At 33.5% G+C, this 14,419-nt stretch overlaps 1 protein-coding gene across 1 annotated transcript in view; it reads right to left on the minus strand.

The window, feature by feature from the left end:
• Positions 1-250: 250 nt before the first annotated feature.
• The window catches only part of LOC111044827 (serine/arginine repetitive matrix protein 1), a 165,686-nt gene continuing 151,517 nt past the window's right edge, over positions 251-14,419 (minus strand). The window contains exon 7 of the mRNA XM_039440711.1: positions 251-705. Within this exon, the coding sequence (XP_039296645.1) occupies positions 611-705 (95 nt within the window). The 3' untranslated portion in view covers positions 251-610. The remainder of the gene's footprint in view (positions 706-14,419) is intronic.

The raw sequence follows: 14,419 nt of genomic DNA on the forward strand, positions 1-14,419 counted from the left end.
AAGAGATAGGTATGATAGCTTAACGAGTATTCTTCATTTTGTATTCTTTATTTATTTTGTCAGCAATACCAGTAGTGTGGCGAAAAATATCGTTCACACCACGGGCAAAAATGTTTTTCCAGCTCTCAATCTTTTCTAGTCCTCGGCCTACGGCCTCGGACTTGAAAACCGATTTCGAGCTGGAAAAATCTCATTTTCTGCTCTAGGTGCGAAATATACTATTACAGTTCTAAGTGATTAGTGAGTGTATTTTGTTATTAAATTTGGTTTGTGGAAAATGTGAATTCGAACTTTCCTGTTTTCAAATGTTTGGACTTAAAATTGGAATTCAAAAGGACAACCATATTTATAGTGTATACATGACAGTTCAGGGAAGAAACAGTTTCGAGCTGTGCCTGTTGGTCCTTCCTCAATCAATTAGAAGAATTGTGTTCTGTATATCAATAAATAAGATAATAAATTCATAAATTTGTACTATGCTTTTATGCTTTTGTACTCTGGAGCGGAGCTCAGTGTCGATATTATGTTTTTATGTTTATATGTCACTAGATCTCGAAAATGGCTCTAGACCTTGCTCCGCAGTGCAGGCTGGATGCTTGGCTGATTCTGACTAGGCGCTGAGACAGCAAAATAATAGCAGCATTGGTGGGAATGTGAGCGGCTGCAGTAACCGCTTCCTTCCAGCAATGGTCGGCATAGGTCCGCCTAGCATACAGACAAAAGATCAACCCAGTTGGTTATAGCCCAGGCAATGAAGACGTAATATAATAGGGGAAAAATTTCATGTATATGCCAAAATTGGTACAGTTGTAGAGGGAGGCTTCTTAAACAACATACTAAAAGTACTGACTTTTGATCTTGACTTTAAGCCCTCCATACATCCACTAGGATTACTCACACAAACCGGTATTAAAAACTCCACAAAGTATTATTATTATTTGTAGTAGTATAAGTAGATTTTGTAACCATAAACTATAGTAATTTTGTACAATGAATATTTTTCCCTATTTTGTTCATTTTATATCTCCACTATCATTGATCCTATCAAAAAAAGTGCATGGGACCTTTTTTGTAGAGAATTTTACGTAGTTCGAATCTACTAATGACAACCTTTCTCCTGGAGGCCATAGTTTCTGAGTTATTTACAAAAAAACGTAAAAATGCACCTTTAGACACCCCCCTCCCACCCATAGCTCTACCACCACCGGTCAGTACTTGAAAAATCTGACAAAGCATTTATTGGAAAAGTTCCACTTCGATACTCGTTCCGTTACTACGTTGTCGTTATTCTGTCTGTTTGCACTGTCCGGTGATGTCACAGTCACAGTTACACGTCACAGTCATATTAAAGATTGTGTTTTCTAATATTATTCGTCGTTTCAATTTTAATATTTTTATTATTCAATTTTTGGTATTTTATTTCGTCCTTTAGGCATCTTACTTTCAAGATATTTGCTACTTTTTCATCAAATTGTCGCGAATGTTCGCATACGTGTTGGGCATTTCCATCTTCTCCTTTGTTGGTAGAGCATTGGCTTGCCTTCTCGTCTTTTGATCACGTCTAGTTGGTGAGTGCACATTCGCTTCTGGTCTACCTTTCTTCATTCAAATTCATCTGGATTACTGAACGTTTTAAATGTGAAATATTCCTTCAAATGAATTCTTCAAATGTATTCATCAACTGTGATTCAATTATTTATCAATTTCTTCGTGTATTTACACTGATAGACTTTGTCAAAGTTCCATAGTATTGTGTTGGTGTCTCTCACCATTTTTTTTAACAACATGGCTTCACCACTTGAAACTCAGACTTTCAATTTCATCATCTCTACTGTTTGGAAATCGATCTGAAAATTCCACAACTTGGAATTCGAATTATTTGTTTGGAGTTCTACATGTTAGGTATGCTAACGTTTTTAAATAATCTGAATGTGAACTACAGTAGGTAGGCTATCTATTTTTTTTTTTGTTATGTACCCACCCTTAACTTCGGTAGGCTGGCATGTCAGTACTGCTTTTCTTTCTGAAAACGATATGAAAGATATTCTCTCTTTCTGTTTATTACGAAATGATTCCTTAATCTATGAGTACTCGAACAATTCTCTTTTCTTTAATCTTTTTTATTTTCTTTGTATGAATGTTGTACGAATGTGTGCCATTATAATTGATTCCGTATTACATTTTAGCATTGAGCATTACCTTCTCCATAATATATTGGTTGGAAGAAAAAATTCTAAATGATTAATGCATGTGAATTTGTGGAGGATATCACCAGGGTTAACTCGTGTTTTCTAACATGCGGTGATAATATTACAGTTTTGCATCAAAATATTTGTAGTCTGAACAGAAACTTTGATTCCTTTTTACTGTACATAAACTGTTGGAAAGTGAAGCCTGATATAATTGTCCTATCAGAAACATGGTTCCAACTGATAAATGATGCAAACCCTTATATTATTGATGGATATGATAATTACTCCACTGGCAGTGATATAAGTAGAGCATCAGGTATCATGATATTTGTTTCGTCTAGCAGAGGTTTTGCTTGTTCGCGAGATGAATCACGGATTGATGGAGCCGATTCTATTTTACTCACTCTGAAAAAATCCAACTTCAAATTTCGATTATTGAGTTTGTACAGATGGCACTCTGTTGGATTAGATGTTTTCCTGAATAGTTTGATCCATTTTCTGGAGAATCTAGGATATGAAGGTGACTCAATGATTCTTGGAGACATTAACATTAATATAAATGACTTGAGTAGTGCTGGGGCTTTTGATTACATGGAAATCATGCATTTCAATGGCTACCAATCACTGATAGATGTAGATACTCGTGTAACAAACCTTAGCTCAAGCTGCATTGATCACATCTTTTATAAATCCAAGTTTAACAGGAAAATAATTCAGAGTTCAGTCATTGAATCGCTGATTACTGATCATAGAGCTATATCGGCTTCATTGTCTGTGTCTGGAGAACGGACCGGTCATGCTACTCCCATAGTCAAAGATATCATCAATGTCAAAAAATTGACGGACTTGTTGATGGAGCATAATTGGTGTGACTTATATGCTTGCGACAGTGTTGATGATAAGTTTTCTGTGTTCATGGATAGTCTGCTGGCGTATATAAAGCAGTGCACTCGTTCAAGCCAGAGGCTTGTCAAAAATGTTAAGCGTGTAAAACCGTGGATGACAGATGGGCTCTGCCTAGCAATTAAGCATAGAGATAAACTCTATAAAACGCATAGAAAATCTCCCCAAAATGAGAGATTAAAAGCTAAGTACTTGGCTGCAAAAAATAACATAAATAAATTAATAAAAAATCAAAAGATTAAATTTTATTCCAACTTGAATACTTTTCCTGTAAAAAAACAATGGGAAATTATAAATAATCATTGCAGTAAATCAGTTTCCAAACGAAAGTCGATCCATCTGCATTGTGGAGATAATCTAATAACAGATGGAAACGTTCTGGCTAACAAATTCAATGAATACTTCATAAATATATCTGATGAAATAGTTTCTTCAATACATGACCCAGATGAATCCATGAGAGAAAATCATGATAGAAAATTTGAAAGTGATTTTATCAAAAATTCTTCTTTCTTAAATCCTATTAGCTATCAAGAACTACTAACTGAGATAAATAAATTGAAAAATGGAAAATCTCCAGGTCCTGATAATATTTCCTCCAGTTTAATAAAATCTATAGCTAATGCTATTGTTCCTGTTCTTTGTCACATTTTTAATGCCAGCTTTTTGAATGGCCCATCAAATCTCCCAAATTTCCCATCAAATCTAAAAACAGCTAAGGTAATACCTATTTTTAAGAGTGGATTGAATAGAGAAATTTCAAATTATAGACCCATCTCACTGCTTTCAGTGTTCTCAAAAATTCTAGAGAAACTTTTTAAGAAAAGATTAATGAGCTTTTTCAATAAAGTGAACTATTTTAATAGAAACCAATTTGGATTTCAGGAGGGCTTGAACACAGAACAGGCATTATATAAGTTTATGTCAGATATTTATCACAGCATCAACACATCACATAAAAATAGAACATCTGGTCTATTCTTGGACATCCAAAAGGCTTTCGACACAGTTGAACACAGCACCTTGTTGAATAAGCTTCATGCTGCTGGTGTCCGTGGTGTTACCAACATGTGGTTAAACTCATACTTGATGGATAGAACGCAGTATGTGTATATTTCGGGTTGTGATAGTGAGCTGACAACAGTTAAATATGGCGTTCCACAAGGATCTGTTTTGGGCCCCATATTGTTTTTAGTCTACATAAATGATTTGTTTTCCCACACATTTTTTGGATCAATTACATCTTTTTTCGATGACACAGCCCTAGTTTATTCTGCTAAAAATGAAGAAGAACTGCATGAAGTGATGCAGCTGGATTTGTTTGATTTGCGATGCTGGTTCAACTGTAACAAACTAGCACTAAATGCGAGCAAGACTTCCTATATAAACTTTTCATTATCATCACCATTTAGTTCCACTGATCCTGTCAGGTATCATCAGGTTGGTTGCAGATCTGTGAGTTGTGACTGTGAGGAAATTCAACAATCTGACTCTATTAAATATCTTGGGCTAATATTGGATCAAAGTCTGAATTGGGATTTGCATGTGAATAAAGTAAAAGGGTACCTCTTATACTTGGTTAGGACTTTCTATCAACTGCGTCAATTCTTCCCTGTAAATATTCTTCGTATAATGTTTTTCTCTTTCTTCAATAGTAGGCTGGAATACGGAATCTCATGTTATGCATCTACCTTCATGTCTCATTTTAAAAATCTTATAGTCCTACAAAAATCAATTGTTAGAATAATGTTTGGAGCTAATAGACGAACGCATACTTTCCCAATATTCAGGTTTTTTGGAATTCTACCTTTCAGATACATGTTTGTACTGAAAGTTTTATCTTTGTTTCATAAAATGAGTGGGGATAGGAATCAAATGGGGAATCTTGAACAAAATCAGCAGATAACTAGGCAAACTACAAGGATGCTAATCAGACTCCCCAAACCAAATAGCACTACCTTCCAGAGATGCTTTTTATTCCTTGGACCTAAATTCTTCAATATTCTCCCAGATGAGATTAGAAAGCTACAGAATCTCAAGAAATTCCTAAAACAGACGAAGAGTTGGCTATGGCTTCATTCACCATTAGAAGTAGAAGACTTATTCGAAGTAGTAAGCTGAGAAACACATGGTGCTAATATCTAATCCATTATTGAATATGAATTTCAGTGTAGTATGGTCTTTTTACTATAGTTACTTCTGTATCCTTTAAAGTTATATTTTGCTTTGAGCTTTGATCTGCAAACATTGTTTTATTTATCGCTGTTATGTCTTTTATTTTTCATTTTTTCCTCATTTTTTTTCAAATTATGTTGAAAAAAATTATACTGGTGATTCTTCCTCCCATTTTTTCGCAATTTTAACTACATTTCATAATATAAGTATATTTAAAGAGAGGAAATGCTACAATCAATCAATAAAATTACTTGATGATGGTGATTGAATGTGTGTGTGTTTGTGTGTGTGTGTGTGTGTGTGTGTGTGTGTGTGTGTGTGTGTAGGCTTTTTTCTCCTCCTATATCTGATTAAACCTCAACTCCTGCTCACGGACAAGTGCTTCATGAAGCACTTTGTGAGCAGTTATTGTTCACATAAATATTATATTAATATTATATTATATATTATTATATTATATACTATTACTTACAATCTATTATTAAATTTTAGATGGATTATTGTTGTATTTGTCAAGCTAGACTCTATCTGGTTTCTGTATATGTATTTATGAGTGTGAATAAATTTGAATTTGAAATTTGAAAAAAAATTGAAATTTGTTCCTGCTAACATTCCCATTGAGGGAATTTTCTGCTGTGTTTGATGCTTCCATTTTGTCATCGCGTGGCCATCGTGTCCTCGCTTGCTGAACGTTTCTTGGGGTACCGTGGATTCCTTGCCTGTCTGCCTGGCCGCATCTCTTTCTTCAAAATTTAACACAGGTTACGTGAATCTTTTTATTCAATTTTCATTTTTTACTCATGTATTGCATAATTGTTCATGAAAAAATTAACAGCATGTCGAAACTGGACCACGTTTATTCTCTATTCCTAATTTATTCTGTATTCAAACAATTCAATATCAATTCATATTATTTTTGTAGCTATTATTCAGCTTTTATGGCAATTAAAAACATTTAATTGTCAGTACTTATTCAGCAATCGAGCCTATGTACATGAATTCAATATGTTACAGTGTATGTCTCATTGAGAGCACTGTCCTATGTTATTTCAAGGTTATAATAATTGTATTATTGAGCATCTTATCGTCTTCAATTATCAGTTGGCTTATTTGTGAAGCATTTCAATTTCTAACCTCAAATTAATATTTTCATATCTGAATTATTTGTATTGATGTCTAACTTGACATTCAAATCATTGAAGGCCCATGTCGCCTCTATTAATGTACTCAACATTAATAATTATTTAATTGTATTTGATAGCTACCCTTGGCTTACAAGTGTTTTCATTGAAGGCCTATGTCGCCTCTATTAATGTACTCAACATTAATAATTGTTTCATTGTATTTGATAGCTACCCTTGGCTTACAAGCGTTATCTTAAGGCCACCGACGCCTATTTCAATGTGTATGACATTGATTTTGGAACTTACTTATGTTAATGTCGACCAAGGCATTTTCATTTCTGAACTTACTTACTTGTATTAATGTCGACCGAGACATTCAATTAGGTACTCTAAGGTTATTTGTACTAGTGTCAATCAAGACATTCATTTATTTCAATATATAGAGCATTGTTATTGCTGATTTACTTGTGTTAATGTCATTCAATACATGCAATTCATTTCAATGTATGTAACGTTGATCCTGAACTTGTGTAACATTGAATTTTTCAACATTAACTTTATTGTATCATTTAAAATTTTCTATTTTCAATTCAGGTGTCATTGACATTACCTTATCAATTGTTGTCAGTCTTCAATGGTCATTAGTATCATTAATTTACATTCATTCAAAATTTTGTAATTATTTCTTTTCTTACAGTTTTATTCCATATTGTGATAAATTCAGCTAAAGATTTTTATTCGATTCAATTTCCATTCATTTGTTTTTGTATGTGGCCATCCGCCTATTATTTCGTTGATATTAAATCTCAACTTTGTTTACTCATTCTGTCTTTTATTGGCATACTCCCAGCACTTCATGCTATTAGTTTTTTATGCACAGAATCCAGAGATTTATTTTGTAGGTATTGATATCAATTATCATTTACAGTCCACTGCCCTGACTTTGGATTCTGCCAGTACTTTTAGTATGTTGTTTAAGAAGCCTCCCCTCACAACTGTACCAATTTTGGCTCATACATGATTTTTTTCTCCTATTTGGTATTTTTTTTATCTCCGTTGCCTGGACTATTAATCTGATTCCTCAGACATGTCTGAGCCGAGCGGAGCGGCAGTTTAGCTTCATGAGTAGGCTATTCACCAGTTTCAGTTTCATCTAGTTTCATTCCAGTTTTATCATTCACTATATTATTTGGTGTATTCCAATTATTATAATTAGTACCTACTCCAATAGGTAATAATATATTTATTTTATATTGGAACAGCATAACGTTCCAGAGATTTCAATACAAAAGTTGGATTATCATCTGCTTGTCTCACGCATACTTCTAGTTAATAGAAGTTGATAGGACTTAGCTCTAGAAAACAAGTATGGGTATACAATCAATCAAACTTTTATTTATCAATATAAAATCATTACAATGATCTGTAATAATCTATATAGAAAGAGAGAGAAGGGTTGTGTTTGTTCGTGTGTTCATTTGTTCGCATTAAAATATGTCAACTTGTAGATTGCATACCGGAAAAACGGGAATGATTTAGATCTCCAAATTTTGCACATAGATTCTAAAAATATCAATCTCTTGCACCTGGAAGCCTAAATTTCAATTTTCCTTGTGGATTTTTCAGAATTGATGTTTAAATTTCATTAATGATACATTAGATTTCATTAAAAAATCACCAAATCATATGGTCGAAATTAAAAAAGGAACATCTGTTTCTATATAACTTTCTACCTGAAAAACATAGTTTAGAAACTTCGTTTTCCTGATGCAATGTTTAGGCCTACACGTGGCATGGATTATACATGTTTCAGCTAGAACAATTTTTGAGACAGAGTGCTAAATAAACGTCTACAGTTTAATCAGTGCTGTATCGGCATTATGAAAACGCATGCAGTTAATATGTCTTTGAATGAAGGTGTTGTTATTTACATCAAGAAATTATATTCTTCCATTTTTATTTAATTCAAATTTCAAAATTATTCGTGCCCTGATAGAATGACTGACTCACTGTAAAGTATCAGTCGAAAATTTTAATATTGGAATGAGGGGTATTTTGGCAAGCTGAGCAAAAAATAAGGTCATATACACCTTTTCGTTATATCTTCAAATGAAAAATGAGTTTTGTGGGTTGTCAAAACTCCCTCTGAACGGGAAACTACTCAACTTATTCTATCTTTTAGTAAAATAACAATGATCATCCATCCATCTATCTATTATCTTCTATACTATAATAAATTGATTTGATTTGTTCAATTAGTAACTTAGATACTCTTCAGTTGAATAGTATTTTAGTGAATATAATTCTCAAAATGTTTTTTTTCTGTGAAAATTGAAAATTTGAGTTTTAACCTCCTTCAACCTTAAAATTGTTCCAGTAATCAGTTTTTTACTTAGATATGTGTAATACTAGTTCGCCTCCATGGTGCACATTGGGTAACGCTAAATGGACTAGCAAATATCGGCGGTCAGACAAACTTATGTTCTCCTGTCCAAAAAATACACAACATCTTGAAGAAATGTAGAGAATATATGTAGACATTTGAGACTCATGAGCTTTATATGTGTTGCGTGTAACTGCCAAACGCTAAATAAATAAATATACTATAATAGAAGAATGAACTGGATTATAAACGTAGCCTATACAGGTGTAAAGTATAGGGAAATTATGTTAGACGCATTATCACGTCAGAATTACTGGAATGATTAACTTGAAATTTTGCATATAGATTCTTGCTTAACCGAGGGTGATATAGACCAATTCTAAATTCTTTAAGATTTGATTACATCAAGTTTTCAGTTTGTCAAGTTTTCAATTATTTGTCATGCTTCCAGTTTGTATTGAAGCAGCAGAAAATTTCTCTTAAAAGGGAAATTAGAAGATAGGTATGATTGGGGATCCTTTTCGATAAAAACAGGTTTTCTGTCACACCCACTGTAGAATATTAGAAATAAATAAGTCTCAAAGATTAATACTCAACGTGTGAAATCTCTATTAAAACATGTAGGATAGAGTGGATTCCAATCAACAAACTATTAAATATTATAACTGATTTATGTCATCTGTTTTGCATAACATCTGGTTTCTGGTATACTACATCTTACCCCTTTCTTCTTAAGTTCAATCTGCATATCGCAGTTGATCTGCGTGGCATCTTCTCATTGTTTCCTCAACATTCACTAGGTATGAGTATGGTCCATTTACTTTAACGATTTTTCCTTTTTTGTAGCCTTTGCCTGATCTGTCTAGTACCCATACGCCATCGCCCTCTCCGAACACCTTTGCGTTGACTCTCGGCTTGCTGTTCCCTTGTCTAACTAACTCTTCGTCTACTCTGTCGTTAACATCTGGTAGTAATAGATCTATTTTGCAGCGTAACTCGCGACCGAACATCATAAAAGCAGGTGTTTTTCCTGTTGCTCTCTTTGGGGATGTTCTATAAGTGAATAAAAATTTATTTAGTTTTTCTTGTAAGGTGCCAGTACTTCCTTTTGAAATTCCCATATGTTCTTTGAACGTTCGTACACAACGCTCCGCCAATCCATTGCTTTTTGGGTGATATGGGGTGATACGTGCATGTTTTATGTTCAGTTCTTTGCAGAAATTTTGGAATTCATACGAAGTCAGTTGAGGACCGTTGTCACTTACAATTATTCTTGGGTAGCCAAATTTAGAAAATAGATCTTGTAATATATTGATCATGGATTTTGTTGTGGTTGTTGACATGGGTATTACTTCAAGCCATTTCGATCTAGCATCTACAACGACTAACCACATTTTCCCTAAAAATGGTCCTGCGAAATCTATGTGGATTCTAGACCACACTTCTGTTGGAAAAGTCCATGAGAAAAGTGGCATCTCAACATCTCTGTTTCTGTTTTCTTGACATGCGGTGCAGTGTTTTACATGTTCCTCTAAATCTTTGTCCAGTCCAGGCCACCATACTTGGAATCGTGTTTTCCTTTCATTGCTACAATTCCTGGATAACCTTCATGAAGAATTTGTAGTACTTTTGTTCTTAATCTTGTGGGTATGACTAAACGACCCGACCAGAGAAGTATGCCATTTTCAAATGATAGTTTTTCTCGTTTATTGTAATATGGTAGTAGTTCTTTGTTTACATTTGTATCTGTTGTCCAACCACTTCGGAGATAGTTTGTAACTTTTGCTATTGTATCTGATGATCTTTTGTATCTGATGTTGTTAATAAATGTCTCAATTTTGTAGCGATTTGTTCATGTTTTTTATCCCAGTGCCAATTTGCTCCTTTTTGAAGTAATTTGTGTAACGGAACACACAGTGATTGTAAATGTGGAACAAATTTACTGTAGTAGTTGATTGATCCCAAGAAGGATCTTAGTTCTTTGACATTTTTCGGTGATGGCATATCTTCTACGGCTTTGATGTGTTCAGTTGTGGGGTGTATACCTGTTTGATCTATTCTGTGTCCCAAATAGTTTACTGATTCCTCAAACCATTTACATTTTGTGGTTCGTACTCGAAGTCCATTGTTTTCAAAACGTTTTAACACTTCCCTGACTTTGTTAATGTGTTCTTATCTTGTGGGAGCTGTTATTATTACATCGTCTAAAAGACATGCAACGCCTTCCAAGCCAGCCAAGATTTGATCCATTTTACACTGAAAAGCTGCTGTTGCTATTTTTATCCCAAAAGGAAGGCGTGAATATCTGAAAAATCCTTTATGAGTAGAAATAGTGAGATACTTTTGTACAGAAGTATCAACTTCCATTTGTAGATATGCATCCTTCAAATCAATAATTGTGAATTCTTTCCCTCCTGTAAGTTTTGAAGTGATTTCTTCAAACCTAGGTAGGGGATAGTTGTCTGGACTTATAAACTTGTTTATGGTGGTTTTAAAATCAGCACATATCCGGACTGCTCCTGTAGGTTTCACCACAATAACTATTGGTGAGGACCATGTGATAGGTTCTTCACTTGTGTTTACAGGTGATAGTACATTACTGTCTACTAAACGTTGTAGTTCCATTTCTACTGCTTTTCTTAAGGAAAACGGAACTGGACGTGGTTTTGCAACTATTGGTATGGCATTTTTTGACATGTGGAAAAGTACCTTGCAGTTCTCTATTGTTCCCAGATTTGGATTGAAAACATCAGAAAAATCTGTGATTATTTTATTTACCAAAACTGAGTTCTTTTTTTGTGGAGAGCTTATCGTTTTTTTTACTGAGCATATTTCAGCACCGGGAGGTAAGGGTAGATTGAATTTGAGGACCCAATTAAGTCCAAACAAAGGTATGTCATCTTTCTTTATAACAATTACTGGTAATTTCCTGGAGTCACCAAAAGCATTGACATTTATATGTGTTTCTCCAAGTGTTTCAATGTCAATCCCTGTGTATGCCGTGAGGTTTCTTGTTGGTTTTAAAATGGGACTTCCAATTTTTTTTCATAATTTCTCGTTAATAACGCTGTAAGCGGCACCTGGATCATACAGCATTTTCACTGTGTTGTTGTTGAGTTTAACGTTCACCATTACTTTACAGCCTTTTTCCAGAGTTCTTATATGTTCAATATCGGAAAGTGACAGGTTGTCATCTTCTATTGATAAATTTTCGCGGACCTGATTTATCTGTTTGTCTTTTACAATTGTAGCGTTCCCTACTTTTAGACATGCTCTAGCAAAATGGTTCTTACCTCCTCAAGCTTTACAAAATTTGTTATTTGCAGTGCACATGACACCATCAGAATGTCGCCGGTTTCCACAATGGAGACAATGTGTATTTTTGTTCAATTTTAGAGTCGATTTCTTTTCATATTTTTCGTTGTACTTTTGAGGGTTAGATTCCATTGCCTGATGTTTATCAGAAATTTTTACTCTATTCAAATTTGTAGAACTGTTTTTAATTTCTTGCTGTTGAAGGTTAACGGTTTCTAGTAATTTTGCTGATTCTACTATTTTTGTAAAAGTTGTTTGTGTTGATGCATGCATTCTCAATAACTCAAGTTGCCAACTATCGTTGTTGATGCCTAATATGAACTGATCTCTTAAACGTTCATCCAGGTTATCATCAAAATTACAATTCCCTGCGAGAAACCTTAAATCTAGTTCAAATTGAGTTATGGTCTCACCTTCATTCCGGAATCGTCGAGAAAAACAAACTCTCTGGGATAGAGGTGCTTGTGGTTTCGTGTAGTATTTGTTTAAGACTTCTATCGCATCATTAAATCCAATGTTGTTTATGGGGGTCGGATGCATAGAATCGAAAACTATCTTGAATGGTTGCGGTCCCAGATTCTCAAGTAGTAAGTCTTGTTTTTTTCTTCGTTTTTGATGTTTCCATTTCGTAGGAAAATCTTGAACCTTTCGTGCCAATATATCCAATCTTCGGTTGTTCCGTCGAATGGTTGACATTTGCTGTGATTTTTATTTACCGACTGCGCCATGTAGAATATTAGAAATAAATAAGTCTCAAAGATTAATACTCAACGTGTGTAATCTCTATTAAAACATCCCACACAGCACACTGATGTTTATAAAACGTTAATTAAACGTTATCTCTTAAACATTTGAAACGTTTAGACAACGTTGTATGTTGTTGGCCATAACGTTTTCTAAACGTTTATTCAACCTTTAGTTTGGTACTGACCTTTACGTTTAATAAACATTTATTTAAACGTTGTATTCAACATTTCGATAAACGTTATATCAACGTTTTGATAACATTATATCAACGTTTTGATAAACATTATATCAACGTTTTGATAAACATTATATCAACGTTTTGATAAACATTATATCAACGTTTTGATAAACATTATAATCAACGTTTTGATAAACATTATATCAACGTTTTGATAAACATTATATCAACGTTTTGATAAACATTACAGTCAACATTTCAATAATCGTTTTGATGAACATTATAATCAACCATTAGTTAAGCATTCGATTCTTTCCCAGGTAGCACAGAAACGTTGAAATAAAGTTAGAAACACGTAATAATACCTTAACGTTGAAAACACGAAAAAATTTCCGTCGTTTCCACATTATTTTCAACGTTGAATAATAGTTGAAAAAACATCGTGGTAACCATTATTTTCAACTATCAACAGACGTTGAATTAGCCATACTTTTTAACCGGTACCTTATTAATTACATGATAATATTTCTAAAATCATTTGGAAAGAGATGAAAATACGAAATCATATTTCCATTTATTTACATATGATTTCATGTAACAGAAATATTACCGTGCAATGTGGTACATTGGTAAGGTGAAATAAAAACACAATAAAAACCATATTACTTCAATTTTGATCCACAAAAGTTATTATGATGAGAGTTGTTTAAAAAACTGAGATGGTTACCATGGTAATTTAATATACTCTGCCATTGTATAGCTAAAATCTCAAAAATATTTTATGTCTGTAAGAAACAGAACTTAAAACTATTATATATTATATTGAATGATGAAATACAAAATAAATATTTTTCATTACCATGTTACAGTAAAACACTTTTATAAACTGCTTATCACACTACATCCAACCACTTTTTAATTTTAAAAACTGAATATACAAAAGTTATGTATACATTCAAACAAAAATGTTGACTGTAATTGGAATACCAATAAAAATTGCAATAGATACAGTATTGACATTTCAAAAAATCTGGAGTGGCGCACTCACACAACTTTCCTTGCCGTTATGAAAAATGATAACCAGACGGTAGTGTTCACGCGCATCTCAAGTCTACTATTCAAAGACCTGAGCCAGCTGGTGACAGGACAATAACGCTGGAGACACATGATGTCTGCTATCTCTTCAATAAATATAGAATCAACAGTTGCCAACAGTTTGCAAGTGAATAATCAAATTTTTTTGAATTTCGAGCTTATTTTCAATGTTATGAGAAAATGTTACTGAACATTAATTGTAGATTTTTATGCTCAATCTTTTCCACTTGAAAATTTTTGTTTAAATAATTGTATCTGAAGCCTGATAATTGAGAATCTGAAATCAAACTTTGCATAGATGAGGCGG

The sequence above is a fragment of the Nilaparvata lugens genome, chromosome 14 (genome assembly GCF_014356525.2).
Source record: "Nilaparvata lugens isolate BPH chromosome 14, ASM1435652v1, whole genome shotgun sequence".
NCBI classification, from domain to species: Eukaryota; Metazoa; Arthropoda; class Insecta; order Hemiptera; family Delphacidae; genus Nilaparvata; species Nilaparvata lugens.